The sequence below is a fragment of the Coturnix japonica genome, chromosome Z (genome assembly GCF_054131305.1).
Source record: "Coturnix japonica strain WE chromosome Z, WE-NBRP24, whole genome shotgun sequence".
Classification (NCBI taxonomy): domain Eukaryota; kingdom Metazoa; phylum Chordata; class Aves; order Galliformes; family Phasianidae; genus Coturnix; species Coturnix japonica.
The window spans coordinates 29,916,848-29,939,678 of NC_140702.1; the positions used below are offsets into that span (position 1 = coordinate 29,916,848).

The window sequence follows — 22,831 nt, forward strand, 5'->3', positions numbered from 1 at the left end:
TAATTTCAAAAACTGTACAGACTCACAATCTGAATTTATTAGTGTTTGAAATTTCTTTGGTGCCCTGCAGATCAATCCTTCCTGTTTAGTACTCTACTTTGAAAATCAAAAACCATAAACTACATTTTGGAACAAAAGGTTCAGGTAGAGCTGTTGTCTGCTTGGACCATGAAGTTCACAAAGACTGAGATATGATGGGTGCATCATTGAACTACAGAAAGCTTAAACTGCAGTAACTTCACTGTGCTGACCTTAGAAGTCTTGACTAACTGAATGATGAGTGAGAATGTAAGCACCATCTGCTTGTAGAGACAAAGGAATGCGAGATCCTCAACTAATGAGAATGAACCAGTCTTCGATACCATTCTTTTCTTTTATAAGACCCAAAATAAAATCACTATAAGGATTGCTGTGTTGTGTTGGGTGGCTGTCAGCTCTGTCAGGAAAACAAGTTCTTTTGGCAGAACAGTAGGTTCACAAGCTGAAAATGATGTATTATCAATAGGAAAATGCAGAAACTCATAAAAATTACTGTATTAGTGAGAAATGTCCCAGTGTCAGAAGTCTGTGTTTTATGCCTGATTAGTAACTCCAGTGAAAATGGAAAAAAGTATTCCTACATTCATATCAAAAGGTTAAGTCCAACATTATTTATTGATAAGCCACATTTCGGGCCAGTTTTAGTCACCTGCGCAAATCTATGTAAGCTGAAAAATTATCCTGCAAATGATAATCTCCTGAGCCTTAATGGTCATAGAAATAATGAAAACATTTTAATGACGTTTTCTAAATTTACTGGTAATCCCTCATATGAGCTGTGACATGTTAGGAATATTATCATTAAGGTTTTTCATTGCTGTTGTTGTTCATAATGTAGAATAACCTTAGATTACTTGGACTGTGCTTACTTTCTAGACCTGTTTTACAGGCACAGAAATGCAGGTCCAACTTTATTAATATTCAGTGCTCTGAGTTCCTAGTCGCTTAACACCTCCAGCTCTCAGGAAGCCAGTAGGCACTCCAGATAGTAAATAGCAAAAATGACTCGCACCACTATCCTGGTACACAAATTTAGTAAGAAATCTTCAGTTTATGAGATTTCTAAATGCCAGGCTTTCAATTTCAACCTCTCATTTGCCAAGCTAGGATAGCTTTAATATTTGATGTACAGGCATTAGTAACTAAATAATACAGAAACAGATGCCTGAATGTCTTTTGCTAGCCTGCAGAAGTACCAACTGACAATAGAATATATGTATCCCTGTCCATGGAAGTTACATTTTCTTTATTTCTGAATAAGGCCTCCAGTAAATAATCTTCCAGGTCCAATTCCAGTTATGTACTTTCTGTTCAGCTCAGAGTAAAGACCTTTTCCACAATAATTAACTTTCCATATTTAATGCCTGAGAAATCCGACATCGAACATTTTATTTTTCATATCCACCATAATCCAAAATTTAAATACTTGTCATTTAATTCATGTCGGATTCTTGAGCTGCCTGCATTCAATCTTGTTTTCTAATAACGAGTGCTTCCCTACAGCAAAACACTATAGATCACACTTGTTCCTGATACACCTTCACAGCAGGTTGAGGTCACTTTTAAGAGCGACCCAGTCACGGCATTATCTAACCACTCCTTTGCTCCCCCTCAAATAAAATAAATGCAAACATTTTTATGTACAATTGTGTAAAATATTTTTTACTTTTCGTGTCAGTAGACAATACTGCACAGAGGAAGAAAAAAAAACATTTTAAAATGAGCAGAGTATTTTAAAATAAAAGGGGGACATTTTGTTTTAGTAAAGAAAAAACTTTACAATAGTGCTCAATACAGCTTCTCAAAACTGTATTTGACAAGCTTAATTTATGAGCTCTGTTTTCACAGAGCTACTGATTCTGATTTATATCAGAAATAGGGGGGGAAAAAAGCATTTTTAAGTAGTAGTCAATACTGTACTTAAAAACTGCCATTACAATAATCCTATGAAGAAGTAGTCAACGTTTTTAAAGACCTGCTGCTGCTCCTAACAGCCTGCAGAATTATTATAGCCTTAAGTGTCATTAAAAGAAGGGACTAGTGCTGCTAGAAACATAGTAATCAGAACCTATAAATAACAGTCAGGAAGCAGATGCTAACACTGCCGGCACTGGGCTTCAGAAAATTCATGAACTTGGTAATCAGTTTCTATATTCAGTCACAGTGGGGGAAAAAAAAAGAGCATTATAAATGAGGAGCACTTGAAAAAATCTTTAGATGTGAACGGAAACAATTTAAAGAAAAAAAAAAAAAAAGAAAAGCTCTGAAGTCATTAACAGTAGAAGTTATCTTAATTGCTTTTAAAATACCTGCAGTTTACCATACAGCGTGAGCTTAGGAAACGCTTTTAGCGTTTTTAAATGGCAAGACCTTGATTTAGGATTCTTCTCCTGACATCTGAAAAGCAGGAGCTCATAACGGTTTCAAATGCAGAGGACACATGCAGATTCACAGGTCATGGACACTTGGACTCAGACATTTTAGCATAATAATACTCCTAATAGAAGACACTTCAGGATCGACAGAGAGTATATACAGACAATCCGTTTCTTCCCTAAAGTCTAAGTATGCTGCTGGAAAAGAGCATAGAAAATTACACAGTTGTGTGTCTATTTTTACTGATTGCCCTCCAATTACTTGTCAGTAAACTCTCATGCCCACAACAAAGGCAGTACTGGATTATTTTCTGCTCCCTATCTTTGTATAAACAGCTACCTGCAAGATGCCACCAGTAATCTTTCCCGCAACAGCCCTGAAACTGGAAAAATGTAAATCAAATAAAGTGTCACTGCTTTTACAGATCAGGAATGGAAGCAATTATTAGCTAAGCATATTATAAGCTTGCTCTGGAACATGAACAGGGATAGAGAGGCTTATTTGACAATGAGATGAGATATGCATCCATTAATCCAGTCATTTATGGAGTGGGATGAAGATAGGTTGATGAAAATCAATTTCTACAGGTCTGCCGCCTAGGTCTTCATAAGACATATTTCAGCTTCTCACATCTTCAGGAATGCCATGCATATGAAATATAAATACAGCCCCAGAAAGGAGAATCCAGTACTTCTTACCTGTACCTCCCCTCACCTGAGGTAGATCTTGAAAATACTGCTGAAAATGTCCTTATTCATTTATTATCAGTTGGAAGCAGCTAATCTTTTCCTGGCCTGTGCTGATCTTCCACTTAGGTAAAATGGCAGAAAATGTGTACGATTCATGATGCACCAATTTCACACATTCCCTAACCTTTCCAGTCTAAGAAGAAACATTTGAGTTGATCAATCTTCTATTACAGCCAAATACAGGTATTTTCTAAGGTGAGAGACAAAATCTCTGTGCCCAAGAGACACTATACAATCACTTTCCTAAAATGACAGAAGTGTTACTGTCAGTAACAACACTTTTCACATGTGAACAAAGTTTTTCCCATTCCCTAAGTTCCATATGGGCCAAATTTCTGGTACCAAAGAGGAGAAGCAGGCAAGCTGCTGCTGAATCCTCCATCTTCAAGCAAAAAAGTACTGAGCTTACAATTCTTCATCATCCAGGAAGAAAGCTGCAGCTGATGTGCTCCCTTATGAGCAGAATGTAGGGTGCTGGAGGCAAGGACACAAAACTAGAAACAATATCTAGCATATTGCACCCAATCAGTCTATTTTTGCTCAATTAGTTCTCAAAGACGGATGTAAGGGGAAATCAGGGTAGGGAAAGAAGACAGAACAGATAAATGCTTTTCACACATACTTGATGTGTTCCTTGACACAATTATTTGCGCCCATTAGGGTGGCAACAGTTCGTTTGTTTCCCAAGGAAAACCATTCCATCCAATTTTGAATACTAGGAGGCATTTTGCAATTTCTGCTGCGATCGTTGACAGAGCAGCATGATTAGCAGTGTCTGAGCCATCTGCAGGAAGTGCGCCAGCAGCTGCCTCTCACCAGCAAGGATGTAAATATGCCAAGAACAGATGGGGATGATACCCTAAGACTCGGGCCAAACTAGAAACACAGAACTCATATCTATAAAGCAGTATGTGGTAAGAACCTATTCTAAATTTATCACTGAAAGAAAAGCTGATTCATGGTAGGAAAGAGTGTGCCTTGACCCTGAGCTCCAGATTCCCAGAAGAGCTACCACTGTCTGGGAAGCCTCCAAATGTCTGGGTCAAAGCTCACTCACAGGAGGACTCAATGACTTCTCTGAAGTTTCCTGGGTCACCCCAGACACTGAAAGGCTAACAGGTGTCAAAGAACCACTCTGTGTTCACATTCTCTTTGATCAACTCAGTGCGTTGTTGGTTCTGGCACCAGTGTTTGTGTCAATGAAGCTGAAGGCCTCACTCTGCACACAAGACACCTCACGGTTTACAGCTCACAAGTGTTTTTTCTGTAAGGAGCCCTAGTAAGATCCTGTTATTCCCTGACAGTTCCCCAAAAAACAGAAATGAAGGAATGGAAAATGTTACAAAGCAATACTAGGATACTGCCATATTCAAAACCCAGCAACCTGAGATGGGCACTGTCTGTCCATTTCTAGGACACCTGTGGATGGTTAGCTAACAAGCATTCAGTGGCCAGAGAAACAAAACTCTGCAAAAAATTACAAGGCCTTAACTGTCACAAGAGAAAGCATGATTCAATCCCTACCACACAAAACATTATCTCATGTGAAGACCTCATAAATCACTGAGGAAAAGAAAGTAAATAAATAGAAGGAAGATCAGATCAGACTGCTTAAAGGCAGAAAACTCCAAAGAGAATCATCAAACTCACAGACAAACAATACTGTTCTAACAGCTCTCCAGGTCAGCCTCATCTCAAATGCAACAAATATAAATAAATAAATGAAACAAAATAAAAGCAACAAAAGGTGTGACAAAATGACAAAATTAGGCAAAATGAAGGGATGACAAAGGTACAGAAGTGGCCCTGTTAAAAAGTTTAAAGGCTACCCTAGGGAAGTCCCCAACAAACAAAAACTTTGAAATGCAACTTAAGCAGAGGCTGCTTTATAACAATTTTGCATAGTACTTCAAGCTTACTTGTTATACCTTGAGTATGAAGGAACAAATACAAACAAAAAAAAACAGTAAAGAAAACAGGCCTTCAGGCATCTAAAGGCGAATGCAGACCACTAGCCTCCAGTGAGATAAGCACTTTTATGTAAAGAATATTTGCACCACATCCTCTCCTATAGAAGCTTCAAGCTTTATCTTGAACATGCAAGTATTATGCTCATTTTCTCAACAGACTTCAGAGATAGATAGAATACAGTTCAAACTGCTGTTTAAAGACTAGTTCTCTTTTTATCTTTAATGAGACTAAAAGTAAGAGACCACTCACACCCACTACTCCCACAGTGGTGGGTGGGTGTCACAGAAATTAACTCTCTCCTAGGTATAAAAGGAAGACTTCACATCAAAAACAGTCTGAGTTGCTCTGTGACTGCCATCACTGCTCTTGATCCGGTTAGTCTGTAAATTTTATGTAGATATAGAACATCATCATTTTTAGGTTTTTCCCGTTTATTAAAATCAGGAAAAAAAAAAAGTTAACACTTAAGATGCCAAATGAGCGTGTTTCCTGTAGTTGCTTTTGTTTACAGCTGCACAGCAAATAAACATTAAGATTCTACACATCCCAGTGATCATTAGCTATTATTTCAAGGTATTTTATTTTCCTTCCAACAAAAGAAAACTCCCATCTCATTATGTAATCCAGAAAAGGCTAAACTGAATCCATTTAAAGACCAACACACCCCTAGGTACCAACAGCGTTAACAAACCGTATAGCCAGACATCTTCTCCAGCAGATTTTTCCATTCACACTGATTAATTTTGTGTTCTTTCATTTGCCTTTGAAAATAATCCAAACAAGCACCACTAGGCTTGGTATCAAAACATTACAAGTAGTTTGACACAATAATGAAAATTATTGTAGAACTAGAAGCCAACTGTGATCTACACTTAGAAAGATTCATGCTAGAAGTTATACCTCAAATGAAACTTCTCTCCCTGATATCACTAGCAACATTCTACACTATTTCGGTGTAGGTGTTCAACAGACACACAAACTTTACACCAATAAACATGAGTGTAAGAATGAAACACCATGACCTATTACAACTCCCTTTCTTGATCAATTTTATACACCAAATTGCATAAGAGAAAACTGAAAAGGAGAAAAAAAAAAAGAAAAAAAAAATACTCCCTTCAAGAGAGGAGAATGGAATTACTTTTAGCCTGAGGCTTCCCTCAGAAAAATAGGATGTCTGAGAGAGAATGACACAAATTCAAAAGTTAAAGAAACCAAATGACAAATTCCAACTTGCACAGCTTGAATAATAAAAATCAGCAGCCTCACTCAAAGACTTTACATGTATAGTTAAGTTCAGGAATTCCAGCATATATTTATAAATACTGCAATATCAATTCCGCTAAGTACTGTCTATTTTCAGTTACACTGAATACAGCAATTACATACTTATATAAGTCAAAAATCTGCTTTCAAGCTTGGGAAAAAAAAAAATGTTCTTACACAGTATCATACATCTTGCATCAACTGCAGTTGTGAAACATCTCTGTGTAAGTGTTTAAAATAAGTATAAACTGCTTCTGACCTCATAAAATCAACTGTAAAATAATTTAATCTGATTAGAATTTTTCTTAAAGTAAGGTGAAAATAAGCACTTCTGTGATCTTCTTTACAGCAATCTGTTATTGTGCCACAGTGAACATACTGCATTTCAACACTGATTTGAATGATCCTAATTACGTTACAAGCTGCAATTTCTCTATGTACACACACAAGAAAATCTTTCACAAAACTTTACTTACAGTATGCCACAAGGAGCAAAACACTGTGAGCCATAATTAATGCATGCTCTCACCTTCAGTGGAAGCCTGGAATTCTCCAGAATCTTTCCGACGGCAGACAAAATACCACACATGAGTGCAGAAATCAGCATCATCACTCCAACTGCTGTTAACCAGGACATACTGCAGAAATAGCATAAACTTTCTGCTGATGTGCATACAATGACGTGAATGGCACACAGCATCAGACACATCAAGTAAAACAGCAGAGAGAAGAACGGAGGGGAGAGGGGTACTTCAAATTCTGCCCGACTGCTCAGAGCTTTTGGCACACTGAGAAGAAGCAGCAGCAAAACCTGCGGGGGGGAAAAAAAAAAAGCAAAGAACTGACAGGTAAAGAATCAGGATTAGCTATGGCATACAGCCAGAATTCACACACAAAAAAAACTCATGCTCTGTCATCCATGTCACTCTAATATATATACTCTTCATCTTAAAAAAAAAACAACATGCAACACTATGCTGGGTGGTCTAATCAGCACAAGGCTTCACCATATAAAGGGGCAAAGCAAAAATAGTGCTTTTATTTATCAGTTTACTAAGTGCCTCCTGACCTGCTGTTGCTGACCACATGCATGATCTGCTTTCACTGTGAGCTTCAGCTTTCTACAGAACTAAGTGTTTTAAGTCTCAATGCCAAAATAGTTCTTGAATAAACAAATCTGAGGCATTATTTATAGCCTTCAAAAGCCTAAAGTGACATGCACACTCTGACAATGGCCATTTATCTCAGATTTCTTGCTGAGTCAAGTAGCTTCCCAGGCCAGAGAAAGCGTTCATCTTATCACATAAGTGTATGCTGTTTTCAGAGCTTAAGAATTCTGGTGTTTATTTTTGTGCCTCTCCTTATCTTAATTTGATTTACCAATTTCACTTCTGCTTTGCTATAGCCTGCACACCAATCACTTAGAATTTTTTCCACCAGGTAACTGTAGCAGTGAAGATGAATACCAACAATAGCAATTTCAGCTACCCACGTGCGTGTAAAGAGAAAATCCAGTCATGTGCTGGAAAGATGCTCTGCAAGAAGCACACACATATCTAATATTAAACTGAGCTCAATCTGCTTGTGGTAGGGCAAGATTGAAACAAATCTAAATAAAAACTATTTTATCAGAGCACAGCCAATCTATAATCATCACTTGTGAATACCTCTACCTAAACTTAGCCATCGTTACAGCTATATATAGTACACCAGACTTTAAAAAAAATTTGATGCATTGCAGTAGTCCATTCACTTACATTGTACATTCCACAATTCACTTTCATTTGAAAGCATGAGGTTTCACAGTATTATACTGGCTCAGGTTTTACTTTTTAATACAGGACTAAAAATCAGAACAAAGCACTCATTATACTAAAATACTCCAATTGTAGTTCTCTATAAGTCTATATTTAGCTCTTTTGAGCAAATGCATGGTTATTAATTCCTAGACATATTCTCCTCATTTAAAATACAGGACAAATAGCAGTTATAGAATCATGTAGTTTGAAGTCACCTACGATATTCCCTGCCTTTATTTCTGCAGTGAAGGGTGGAAAATGCATAGAAGACAAAATGATTATGGAAAGTAAGGCAATTTCTTGAGTTCTGAACTAGAAAAAAAAAAAAAAATAACCACACAGAAAACCAAATGTATTGTAAAGTTTTCCAATGACACTGTGCAGGTTTCATCCGGCAAACCGTTCATTGTTAGAGCTATTAACTGCAGGTTTCTGTTGATAGAGAGCCATTAACTAAAATACTGATATCTGCTTTGTTGAAAAACTAAGCACTGATAATTGCAAATAAAAGAAATCCAGTACTTTGAGTACAAAGTGACTGTAAGGGCTTGAATCTTTAGGTCCACAAAATAAAGGAACATGAAATGACTATAAGCACTTCAGCTTCAGAGAGGCATTGTCTGTCTCCAGATTTGCTGTCCTAGAGTAGGCACAGAATCAACCATCTTGTGCCCAGTGTGGACTATGGAACTGACTCCCGCCAAGAGGTAAGCAGTGATAAACCCCACTGAGAAGTCTAACAGAAAGCCACCTTAAATGTGCTCTGTGCACAAGATGAGGAATACAGCCTGCAATGGCTGAGAAGACAACACAAAACAGCCACTCATCTCCCATTATCCATTCCAGGCTCTGAACATAACTAAATGCATAGCTATTATACAGCCTTGTAGGTGTATGGTGCTGTACATGTGCAAGGTATGTCCATCATCAGGAGTAACTAACAAAAGTTGACAGTAATGTCACCTAAACTCTAAGTGCAAGTTATGGCATATACAGGTGCAGAGTAACTTAGCAGAGTGTTTCTGAAGCATTACCACAGAGGCTATTTTCAGCACAAGACTTTCCTAAACTATAAATTGCAAAAAATCACTTAAAATTCCAGAAATGTGGTATCTTATCTTTACTCCTACAAGAGATACGGAATGGCAACCATGCCTCTTCCAGCAAGCACTTGTTTCAGGACTACTGACTTATCAGTACCAAGAATTCTCAGAATAGTGGGGGAAAAAAAAATGGCCATATAGGGTTTAGCTTGTTCTGAGCTGTGTTTGTTGTTAGATAAACGTGAAAAAAAGTAGGTACTTCACTGCAGATATTTTTATGCACGGAGTTGGAACTAGATCTTTAAGGCTCCTTCCAATCCAAGCTATTCTGTGACTCTGTGATGTGCATATTTACCAAGTTGCACCAAGACACTGGCAGCTTGTATCAAAAGTTCTCCTGAATAATTTCAAAGGGTAATAATTTAAAGACTGCTATGTTCATCTTTCAAACACAGACAGTAAACCCTAAGACATGAAGAATATACACTAAGCTGTCAAATAACAGGAACTTTTATGTTTTGCATTTAGCTTTTTCCATAAAAAGATGTAGTTGTTTGTTGTTTTTGTTTTACCTCCATAATGATCACAGTCCCCACCATCATTGAATACATGTCATATTGTGCCACTTGTTTGCTTAGCGAAGAACTCAAAGTCCTCAAGGCCTCCAAATATTGTTTCAGGACCTTTTTACCAAGATTTAAGAGTATTTCTGAATTATTCCCCTCTAGGTACAGCTTGATCCAGTTACCGTGGGATTTTTCTGCTATCTTAAACTGCTCGTATCCAAGATCTAATATGGGGAAAAAACAAACAAACAAACAAAAAACAAACCAGGTGAGAGGATCCATGAAAAGGAAAATAATTAGAGATCTAAACATACTTCTACATATTTTTATATTTGCTTATGCAATCTACAGAAAAACTACTACAGCAGTTGAAACTTATTTTGCACACAGAAAGTAGCATTACCTTCCAGCGGGAAGACCATGACCATGATGAAACAGTTATGCAGAATAAAAGCAATTAATCCCCAATCAAATAAGATGTCGAAGACTCTATAAGTGACAAACATACTAAAACAGCCATTTGCTTTTACAAGAAGTTTCCAGAATAAACATATCCAAATGCTTTAAATTCTTATATCTTTTTTTCTTTTTTTCTTTTTTTTTCCTCCACTGGAGCTAGTCACTATCCAGGCTGTTGTTTCACAAGTGGGAAATCACCAGATTGCTGAAGCAACTACTGAAGCATCTACACACAACAGATCAGAGGCCCTAATTTTGCTGTAAGTCATGAGAATCTGGTGGTAACACAAAGCAAAACACAAAGTAAGCAGTATTTTGATGCAGGCATAAGAAAGTTAACAACTAAAATGCATGGTTTGGCTTCAGGCATTTGGATTATCAATCTAGTGCAAAACAATCCTCCCATGGAACTTCCAAAAAATTCTTGCTATAGTATAAGAGCTAACTGTAGTCCAAACTGGATTTAAAAAAGAAAAGCCTGATAGTGCTGCTAACCTACAAAAGAAGCTTGTAACAGAAGGTGATTTCATGATGGCCTATCCACATTTAAGAGGAATTTGGCCAGAATTAAAACTTGTGGCAGGCAGGAACGCTAACCCTGAGTGAGGACAATATGTGAAATAGGATTTGGACATTTGTTTCGTACCTGTTTTAGAAGTCCTCTGCAATTACAGCAGCAATAGCTTTCATCCTGCATGTATTTTCCCTCCCAGAAGTACCAGTTGTTTCACAGAATCCTTACTTTATACTAAGCTATAGTTGAAATATGAGACAGGGCGCATGTGGACAGACAATGAATAAATGTTACAAGATCACCCAAAGGACAAAATAGGGAGTTCCACTACTTTACTTTCCTATCACTAATGCTGTTTTCCCACTGCCAGTTTTGCCACTGCTAAATATTCACAGAAAAATCTGCAGCACAGTAATTCCTGACCAGTCTTGACAGCATTTTTTACTTCACCAAGTCATGTATTCAGCAATGACAGTAAGCAGATACTGCAGTCAGGCATAAAAGAGACATAATTTTCTTCACATGCAGAATAAAATTAAACAATTAATAATTATAAACATGAAGTTTAAAAATACATCTGTAAAAATTAATAGTTTGAGACTTATATCCACTTCAGCATTATCCTCACTTTAATTTCAAGAGCATGCATTCACAACACAGCAAATTAGATCAGCTGCTGTGTTTTACTGTAAATGTTGACAGTGGTATTGTATCTTAAAGCACTTAAGACATGCTTTTCCTTTCCATTTTATAGGTGCTTTCCCCCATACTTCAATATACATTATTTAAAGACCGGTCATTGGGAATAGTGTGTGACCACAACACAAGCTCAATTTAGAACAGAAGAAATTGTATTTCAGTAGAAACTATGCTATGTGAACATTCATATTGATCCACACTGTTTACAAGAAACGTTTCTTACAGAGAACATCCCAAGTCAGAAGGGAACCACATGGATCAATGAGTCCAGCTTGTGGCTCTACACAGAATCCTTGCTATTTCCATGCCATTTCACTATGAAGTTAATGACAAGGGCAAAAAAGAACAATCTGGAAATGGCTATTTAACAAGCCTAACATTGTTCACCTAAAAATTTAATTCCTTAACTTCTTACTTAAAAGTAAGTTAAACATTTACTGCGGTGTTTCAGAAAACATGGGTTAAAGTAGTCAGTAGTGGTGATTCACAGAGCTCAATCCCAAGACCAGTTCTGTTCAACATTTTTATCAATGACCTAGATGTGTGAGTGGAGTGCCCTAGCAAGTCCACTAAACTGAAAGGTACTGTTGACTCCCCGGAGGGACGAGAGACCTTGCAGATGGATCTATATGCACCAGAGCACTGGATAATCATCAACACTGCAAAATTCAGCAAAGAAAAATGCCAAGTTCTGCACCTGGGAGAAGGCAATGGCAGGTGCAGGCACATGCAGGAGATGACTGCCTTAAGAGCAGTGCAGTAGGAAGGGACCTGAGGATAACAGTAACAACAGCTCAGCGCGAGCCAGCACTGTGTGCCTGGCAGCCAAAGGGCAAACTGCATTTTGGGGAGCAGTAAACACTTCATTGCTGTGTGCAACTTTTTGAGGAGGGGAAGTGGAGAGGGAGGCACCAGTGGTTCCTTCTCTCCAGTGCCTCATGACAGAATGCAGGGGAATGGCACAAAGCTCCACCAGGGGATGTCCAGGCTCAGCATTATGAAAAATTCACATGGTCTAACAATGGAAAAGGCTTAACAGAGAAACTGTTGAAGCCCCATGGCTGACAGTGTTCAACAGACATTTAGACAATGCCCTCATTAATCTGCTTTAACTCTGTTTAGCCTTGAAACAGTCAGACAGTTGGACTTAATCACCTTTTTGTAGATCTTTTCCAAACAAACTATATTAAAAAAATACACTGATTCTACTACACTGGAGGTTTACAGGTATCTGCTGGTTAATACAATTCAATCAGCAGCAAACACTTGCATATCAAGATAACTGCCAGTGTGCATTATGACTTTCAGAACACACCTCTTAAACAGCAAATTCCCTAGAAAGTTTCTCTTCCTGTATGTAAATTCAAATAACTCCTACTTGAAACAGGAGTTAAATATGCACACTTTTGAGGAAATACAGAAACCCAGAATGGATTATCTAAAATGAGCTTCAATCAAACCAAGATTTGGCACAGCACCATTATATTACACAGAACGCTGAAACTTGGCTCAAGTTATTTCTTCAAATCTAAACAATTTCTGTCTACATCTTCTGTTCCTGTACCAATTCCATTTCCTTTTATTTTTTCCCCAGTCTCCTTCTTTCTTCCTTTTAACATATTCATTTCACTCATCTGCCTCTCTCTTGGTTATGCTTCCCAAGCATCTGGTTGATAATTTTATTTAATTACAGTCACATGCAGTAACTGCATATTTATCAAAGTTCTAAACAAAACGAATTAATTAGGTAGAGGCAACTTTTAGTATGACAGATGTTCCAGTCCTCTCACTCACTCCATTATAATGTCCATGTCTTCCTTGCACTGGGTCAAGGACCTCACAAGTGATCTCACCGTAACTGAGGAAAGAGAAAGAATTGACCTACCGGTGAAGACTGTTGACCTTCTTTCCACAGTGATGTATTATTGGTTTATGTTCAACACCATATCCTACTAGACCCCTTGTCTTTTTAACACCAACCTGCCCTCCAGCCACTCAGCATCAAACCTGCAGTTAATTCTCTTCTCCCTGGATGCATTTCTCTGCATCTGGATAGGGAGCTAGAAGATATGGTTTAGTGGTTTTCTGTAGGCATGGTAAAGGGAGGACGGTTGGACTAGATGATCTTGTAGGTCCTTTCCAACCTTGTGATTCCATGATTCTCTCTGCTAAACTTTGTGAGGTCAGGCCATTTCTCCTGTTTGTATTAATAGTAGTATACTCATCTGGTGTATCATTCTTCAAGTTCTGCAGCATCTGCAGTATAGCTGAGGGATGTTCTGTCACATCGCCTAGCTCATAAATGAAGATGTTCAACAGCACAATGCAAACAACATCCAATTCTATGCACACATTTTGTAAGGTGGTGTGAAACATGGGATACTATTTGCCCTCTATTAGCAAACAACCCAGGGTTAAGCACCATCTATCCAGACTTTTGAACTACAGGCAACATTATTCACCAATTTAGTGATTCTCAAGTATTTCTAGGGACTGAAGTATCAATTAAAACTTACCAGAAAATAAACAGCCAGACATCTTTTTTCCCCCACCAGTCTTAATGGCACTCAAAGTTACCTACAGTATGTATTAAGATAAAGCCTTATTCATCTAGGAACCTGTGATGACAGCACGACTCCTTAAGACACGTACAGCAACATAGAAAATTCATCTTAATAAACTGCACAAAAAACTACAGGGACTTAGATCTGATTCCATCTTACAGAGGCTATGTTACTGAAAAGAGAGGACCTAATCACAGGTGCTCAGTTGCCCGCTATGACCATATCTCCAGTTGTATAGCACTCCTCATAGCAGTTCACAGTCACAAGCAAGTAGCATTAAAAAATCTTTACATTTTTTCCATCCTGAGTAATTTTGATTTCTTATCTGAAAGGAAAGATACAAGTTGAAATAATGCTGATCCTGGAAAAGAAAATGAAGTAAAACAGAAGCTGGTAGAAGCTGTGAACTGCTTAACAAGTGCTTGTAGAAATTGCCAGATGGAATTTTGTGTTGGAAATTTCAATATAAAAATCATATTCTGAACTCTACCAGTAGAGTGAGTTTCTTCATTTGACCCACTTGCTGGAGAAAAAAATACCAGGAGTAGGATTCATTACGATAGCATGCTAACATTTCACTACCATATGCAACTACTATGCTAACATTTCACTACCATAGGCAACACTTGTTTTATCAGACTCCTGGACAGGGTTTAATTATGATTAGAAGCCATGATGTTGAAAGATAATTATTTCTTGATCTACAGTGATCATTTCGCTGAACTTCACATGGTCTTCATTTTAACTACTCATATCTGCAGTACAACTTTACATTCCTGTGCAGGTATTTATGCGATTCAGATACAGCCAAGTGACAAGGACTTCAGGTTTCACAGTCAGTTTAGTCAACGTTTTCTATTGTATAGGGTAAAATATTCACCTGCAGCCTCTATGTTAAGTTTTATTCACATATTTATATTAACTTGCTTATTTATGCTGCAGCCTGCATCATATTTCTTAAACAAATATTACATTATGCTAGGGTAGACATATGATGTTTTGGTTATTTTTTCCAACCTTGTTTTTTATTCTTTCCTCCTCACATATACAAATACGTATGCCTACATCTAACTGTACTTCTAATTAGCAATTTTGCATTTGAGTTCTTACTCCCATGTAAATTCACACACACAAAGAAAAAATGGGAAGAAACTCATCATAAGTTATCTCTCACCATTATTGGACATACACTTGCTAAACCAGAAAATTAATTCCACTGTGCTATTCCTTCAAATAGCACTCAGAATCAGTGCCCCGTATCTCAAAAATAGTACACATGAAAACACTGAGATTTAACTACACAGATAGTGTTACTTTAATCTTACCCCTCCATCATTATTTCTGCTCTTTCATCTACTAGTAGGAGTACTGAACATTTGTATAAAAAAAGATTTTATTTGGAAGCAGTGTGCCAGAATAAACAACAGTAAGAGCAAACTCCACATCATTCCTCTAAATATTGCTCTCAATTAAATGGCTGATTTGCAGTGTCACGCTTAAATTATCAAATGTAAAAACCCCAAACTGTTAGAAAGAATCTCAGATTACTGGGTAAATATCCTTCTTTTCATGTATTGCTTTTTTAGATTATTTACCTTTTCCATAGGCAGGTGTATTCTCTTGCAACAGTGTGCTAAGCTGGAATCCATTCATGTGCAAGAAACGCAGTTGTTCTCTCATTGTCCTGCTTCCCACAACTGGTAATATAATGTTTCCAACATTGTTCCTTGAAATTGGTAGACCAAGACCTACTGCCAGTGTACTAGCCAAATCAGTTTGTTGCACAAGTTCAAGCTGGGTTAGAGGACCTAGAATCAACAAGAAAAAAGAAGAAAAAAACCCGCTTCAATTACAGGCTCATTCTGTTTACACAGCAAAAGCTGGACATCCTGTTAGCTAATAAGTATTTTCTCTGCTGTTACAACGACTATTTCAAAAGAGCTACAGAGTGATGATTTTAGTTGTAAAACCAGAATTCATTAAATTCTCAGAAAATATAACTCCTCAGTGTGCGCAATTACTAGAAACAGAACATGAATGTTATAAAAGCATGTAAAAAGATTGTCCAGGAGACTACCCTAATGGTATCAAGTTCCAGTTAAACCCTGAGAGTTGGTGACTTTCCCATTAGAAAGAACAGAAATCATTTCAGTAGACCGGTTTATGCATGAATGAATAATAAGAATCTAATGAAATGCTGGCAGTATTCTAGATGCTTCTTGATATTAATATCATATTGCCGTCGTCACATTAGCTTGCTAGGCAAACAGAACAAGAGGCCAGGTAAAATAACGTTGAGTCCTAAGTCCTGGAGCTCCATGCAAACAAAGCCAGACACTTTAAAAGGTTCTGTATAAGGATGCCATCACCTGACTGCAGTTTTCAGTCTTCTGTACAGATGAGAGATTTCATCAATGTTAGTAATTATTTAATATTGCAATACCAATTGTGTCTTCCTCTGCTTACTAGTTACATAACAGATTCTTTAACCATGCACTTAGCTAGTTCTCTTTGCAGATCTAGGCAGTGAATATTTTGACTTAAGTACATGAAAAAAAATGATATACAGTGCTTATTACTCTCAAGGCTCCCTTTAAGAGTATTAGAACTTCATCTCTCATTTCTCATTGACTTGTTCTCATACTTGTTTAGAATGCCATCTATAATCCTTAAATCCTCCTTGCTTGTATGTCAGCATATTTCAGATTTTTTTAAGGCATGTTTTCAACTAGTTAGAAAAGTAAAATTAGAAAACAGCTACCAAATACCTTCAGTTAGTCATGGGTGGCAGAATTGTGCAGAAGGCTACAAAAATAATATTCAGACCATACATAAAAGGTGAAAGCTCGAAGGATTACTGTTTTGAAGTCTGTTATTTTAACCACAATACACTTCATTTATAGTAGAATCATAAGAAGCAATCAATGGAATTTTGCCTACTACAGCAATAAGACGTAAGCTGTTGGATATTAAAAATGTGATTTTTTATTTTAATGTGACTTTCTCTCAAAAGACAGTTAACTAGCCATATTTTATCATTTTGTAAAAATCGCATGTTCAGTTTAGATATAACAGAAACCAATCCAAATGAATAAGAAATTGCATTTACAGGATCAACACTTGCAGCTTGGTTGTCAACATATACCAGCAACGTCTGTAAACCAAAAGCTTACCTTACTTAGTCAGCTTTTGAAGGTGTTTTGCCTTTGTATCTGAAATGTTCAAGGACATCTCAGGCAATCCTTTCTACTACCGCTGGATAGCATCTTTACAAATGACAGACAGATAAATGTACTTTAATTGTGCTACAGGAACCTCCAGCAAAATAAATAAGGCAAGGTTTGGCAAGCAGGAAATGAGATGAAAATGGACAAGAGGCAGAATGAAAGGCAGAAGGGGAGTATTATGTTGAAGAAAATGTTCATTCCTGTAACTGCATTTCACTGATTAACTCAGTGTGTTTATTTCAGAAAGATATTTTAAGCTACACAAACTACCACACCATTCCCTTCATTTCTCTTATCTTAAGCCATATAATACAGGTAGAGAGTGAGCTGCAGAAGCAGACAAGCTCACTGTAATGATTTAAAATGGACTGCCTGTTCAGTGCAGGAAATAAACTCATATTTTAACTTAGATACTTAACAATCAGTGGTCCTGTTTTCTTTGCTGTCATCTCCCTCCCTTTAACAAGAGCAATTCTTCCTCTTTCCTGTTATTCCCAGCACATGAAAATGGCATTTATTCTTCTGTCACAGTTGTTCAAAATGGAAGAATGATGGCCAGAGAAAGGATTGCCAGAGGAGCCCTTGAAATCTTCAAACGTTTGGTCAAGGAACTGGCAAGAGCTCTCAGGGAAGTTCTTCCGTTACAAATGTCACAGGTATACACTGACAACCAGATCACAAAATTTTTGATTCTAATGTGAAGTAAGACAGAAGTTAAAACTCATTTCATGCAAGACTTAAGTTCTAATCATACCTATTTACCAGTATTCTGTGATCCAGACAAGAGATCTCATTAGTACTGAACATTAAAGCAGGACAGTACTTTGTAATCTGAGAAATACCTAATTCTGTCTGTGGTTATACAGCTTAAGCCACACATTCAATATGACATAGTTGAAAACTGTAAAAAACACATCAATCACAAGGAACACGTTACACATCTTGAGAGATGCGTAGAACTAACAGTGAGCTAAATTCCACTACCAGGATGATAATATGATAAAAACAATGTATTTTCCAGGAATAACGTAAATTAAAGTCAGAAACATGTTCTAAAAATGATATTCTACAAAACCAAGGTTCTTTTAATTCTTACCACTTTTCTTTTCAAAAGCAGAGCTGATAAACAATAGCGGTGTGTGCACTTCACCTTCTGAAGAACCACCGTGACTGCCTGTTTCAGACATCCCATGGTCCCCACAAACAACCAGCAAACTGGGCAGAGAAGCCTCTCCTTCCTGCAAGCCACAGTAATAAGGTTTAATATATGAACAATACTTACATTGGTTGTTCTGAAAGCAATGTCTCCTATTTCATTATGTTGGCCCATGCCATCAGGGGGTGGACATTAGTGGGATGGCAGTAGAGGTTGAACCTTCCCACCAATATCCCCTTACATGTTGTTGCTGTGTGGCAGATGGCAGCAGAGGGACACTGACACAGTGGCATCCAATGTGAAAGTGTAGATGAAGCAAAGGAGGGTCACTGAATTCCTACTTGTGGAAAAATGTAATCTACTGACATTCAACAATGCTTGCTGAACTTTATGGAGACCCAACAGTGGATGTGAGCACACTGAGGCAGTGGCTGGTACATATCAGCAGTGGCAACTGCAAGTGGGTCAGCTCTGCTAGTGTAGGTTGTTACAAGTGTGGTATGCATGCTTTTGCTTATCCCTGGTGGAAATATGCAGCTAGGGGCAGTGACTGTGTGGAAAAACAGTGTTTTGTAGATGAGAATTTGCTCTGTGAAACATGTTATTGTAGTGTTTAAATCTGTTTTAGTTTCCATAGGAATAAATGGAAGACATTACATTTCTGCTGGACCTGTGTGTATGTGTGCGTGCATGTGTATATACATATATGCTCCATTACCTTTATTACTTTCAAGCATGAATATTTATTGAAATAAATTCATATTTCAAAACTGGCTGCCAACAGACAGCGCAGGTCACCAGGACACATCTTCAGCTAAGAATTATCTAGCAAATACTTATTTTTAAGTTAAGGCACAAATATGTATCACTATAACACTACCATGAGAAGATTTTGAAATAAAAATGAACACAACTGATTTGTAAAGTCAGAAGAATCTGACTTTTTAAAGAAAATCAGCAGTACAGGAATGGTAACACAGAAAGAAGCCTGTTCCCTCCAGCTGAAGACCATCTTCAGGTTCACTGAGATTCTACTTAGAAAAATATCTATATATGTGTAATGTGATAACTCTATTTTATAAATCATACTGTAAGCAATGTGCTAACAAAGATTTAAACGAGGTCAAAGAAAATTAGCTAATTAGTAAAATGAACAAAATTAATTCTACACTTCCATTTTAGATTTTAAGTTACAACGTTTAAAGTTGTAAACAATCAAGAAAAATATTAGAAGGTTAAATTCAAATTCCCTCTCCAATCTTTCAAGTGTTTGGGGGGTAGAAATTTGACATGGCTGATGTCAAATTATGTCTACTTTTGAAAGCAAAGAAACAGATATATAAGCAAGGCCCATCCAGCACTTCTGAGCTGTCAAGTAGAAGACAACAAATATCATCATTTCATAACAAAACAGTTTTTTGTCATCTCGAGTACCTGCAGCATTGAGAAGAAAATTGCTTTTCTTACTTCCATATTCTGAAACTGCTATAAAGCTTTGCAGATTGTCAGCAAAAGCACTGCATAAAAATTGTGCCAAGGTACATGTGATTATAACCTTCACAAACAGGATTTTAACTTTTCCTTTAATTTTATACTGCCCATTTGTACAGATACACTGCTGAAGCTTTATGGGGAGCTATTCTGAACTGCAGCTGCCTTAAAAAATAAATAAGCTTAAGGCCACTTGGAAATAGGATGGTGCATTTCAACATCCAGACTATTTAGATAAGTGACAATTTCTACCTCTAACTCTAAAAACAGACTCAGATTTGATAATTTGCTGTTCTACATTGAGCATAAGGAAAAATTATGTCTACAACCTCTACTTATATTTGATACTTTTTAATATCTGAAAATTAGGCATGCCTTCCTAATTATAAAAACAAGACACATAGCTACTTAAACCCATTACTGCTTCTGCTAAATTACATTACTAAAAAGGACATCAACTACAGTTGTAATTCATGAGCAGTAAGAATTTTTGCTCATGTTGCTCTTCTCTTCCTGCACATCAAGGGGAAATTATTTCCCACAACTATTCAGTAGATGCAGTTAATAGAAGTTACACATGTCGGACAGTAAATCCTTTAAAATGCTACATCGCATTGTTAACTGGAGAACCGGCAGGAAAGGAAAAAGATCAGAAAAACATTCACTTTCATCTAAGAATAAACTACTACTCATGAACAGGCAATTGCATTGAAGAATATTAAAACAATTCTATAACAACCAGATTTTCATCCAAGAACAAGATACATTACCTTTGACAGAAGAGAAATATGAATCTTCTTCAAGATGTTGTCCATTTCACGAAGTTTTGGACCCACTAGAGGGCTGTTTGGCCCAGTCACGTGTCCAATATGGTCCAATCCTAGGTAATGTAATATTAGGAGATCCCAGTCTTCTCTCTTCAGCACTCTATCCAGATGTCTAGTAACATTATCATCAACCTCAGAAGCAAGAGGAAAACAAATAATTTCCCTTTTGTAAAAAGCATAAAAAGATTACTTCGTACCGCTCATGAAAGTTCTCTAGAAGATAATGAGAATTAGTCATTCACAAAGTTAAAAGAAAAAAAAAAAAATCAGATTGATCACTTCAGTGCTAGGTAGAGTCAAAGACTATCTTAAAAAAAAAAAAAAAAAAGATTCTTCACCCCATTTCATTCTCTCTTGTTTGTTAAAGATCAGACTACATAAAGCAGAGAAAACAGAACTGACAAGATTTCACAGACACTTCTAAAAACTCTTTCAAAACACTTTTAATCACTTTCATCTTTCACACTTCTGATTTACCGCTTCTGAGAAGCGGGTATAGGGAACAGCCTTTCTTTAGAGCTTGGAAGTACAGAAGCAAAAATAACTGCTAACAAAAAAACATCCGCATAGCAAGAATGAAAGATTTAAAAAAGGCTGTTTGGAGTCCATCCCATGTTCTCCTACCTAAGCTGATAATTCGTTTAGTGGCATGCATTCATGTCCCTGGATATTAAAAACACTTACTTAAACATTACACCTGCAACATCAGACCTAACAGCACGTTCCTTTCACTTCACTGTGCAAGCCCTGAATCTTCCACAAGGCTTATTAGGATAAACAATTAAAAGTATCTTTCATTCACAATAGGCCAACCTAACTTACTTAAACATGACAAAGTACATATGCCAGTAGCATTGGGTTAATGGCACAAGATTTTACAAATCGAAGTTTCAAAACATGAATTAGAACTGCTAGCCCACTTCCTCTTTTAGTATTCTCAGAAAAAGAACTTTCACAATTTGTTTTGTTTACTATTTATGGTCCCTCTTTTCCAAAACATTGAAACATGGCTCATCTTAAACCTAAAAAAGCAATACTATAGAAAATATGCCTCTAGGAGAAGAAGATAATCCACTAGCAGGCCTTTTAAAGACGGCCTATACTACCACAAATGTGCCAGGAAATCAGAACCATGGATAGTGACATTTTTAAACACTCTGTAGGTAACACATCACCCATTACTGTATGACTCAAACACTTCCAATGCTCTGTACACGAAGAACTGAAGTCTTTAGCTCAAGACTTCTACTTATTTGCCAGACTAATGTTTCAAAACACAGATAGTCTCGTTGTTTCATTTTCCAAAGTCATCACTATGTGTTTGTACACACATTATTTAGCTTGAGATTATAAAAAGCTTCTCACCTCTGTAAAATCTGACACGAAAAAAGATGTTGTTCCATCATATTCCACAAAATGCTTTGGAAACAATTTTACCCAAGTATCATCACCGTAAAAGATTATTCTTTTCCCAGCTGCTTTTGCCTGCCATATCAGATTGTCAGTCATCAGAGCTGGAGAGTTGAGGTTCACAACAACATCAATGAAACCAGGAATGCTACCTGTCATCAGAGCCTCCATAAAACAAGAAAAGAGATGTATTAACAGAAACTGAAAAGTTTACGGTACCCAAAATAAAAGATTAGTGCTAGAGGAAATAATGAAGCAGTGAGGAGAGAGATTACTATATGTCATCATTGAAAGTACAAAGCAAAAGAACTTATGAACTCCCATGCCACATCATACTAACTGGCACATACATGCTGCCAGTTGATGTCAAGAATACTACCCGCTTAACAGAAAATTACACTTTCTAATTAGTGGGCAGCAAAACCACTCTCTATCCCAGTTGAAATTTCCTTCATTTATCAGCTCAGTAAATCACCCACAAGACTGTATAGGTGGCTTAAGTAAATTAACCTAATACAATACTAACAATGGTAGAATGCTCAAGACAGAAATAAGAAACTTCTGAAAAAAAAATATGAAGCTCAGCTATGAAAAGCTACCAGACTGTCTTCTCCTCAGTCTCCTTCTGGCCTTCTAGCTGACTTACCAAACTACTGCCTCTCAGCTTCTTCCAGG

At 37.1% G+C, this 22,831-nt stretch overlaps 1 protein-coding gene across 5 annotated transcripts in view; it reads right to left on the reverse strand.

Annotated features, from left to right (window-relative positions):
- The window catches only part of PIGG (phosphatidylinositol glycan anchor biosynthesis class G (EMM blood group)), a 75,077-nt gene that overhangs the window by 46,725 nt on the left and 5,521 nt on the right, over positions 1-22,831 (reverse strand). For 4 of the 5 annotated variants that reach the window (XM_015849554.3, XM_015849555.2, XM_015849557.3 and 1 more), the window contains exons 3-8: positions 22,112-22,321; positions 20,690-20,878; positions 18,369-18,510; positions 15,641-15,853; positions 9,816-10,033; positions 6,931-7,212 (exon numbers count right to left, since the gene is read on the reverse strand). In XM_015849554.3, coding sequence (XP_015705040.2) covers positions 6,931-7,212; positions 9,816-10,033; positions 15,641-15,853; positions 18,369-18,510; positions 20,690-20,878; positions 22,112-22,321 — 1,254 coding nt within the window. The remainder of the gene's footprint in view (positions 1-6,930; positions 7,213-9,815; positions 10,034-15,640; positions 15,854-18,368; positions 18,511-20,689; positions 20,879-22,111; positions 22,322-22,831) is intronic. The other variant, XM_085528770.1, reaches the window with a different exon arrangement.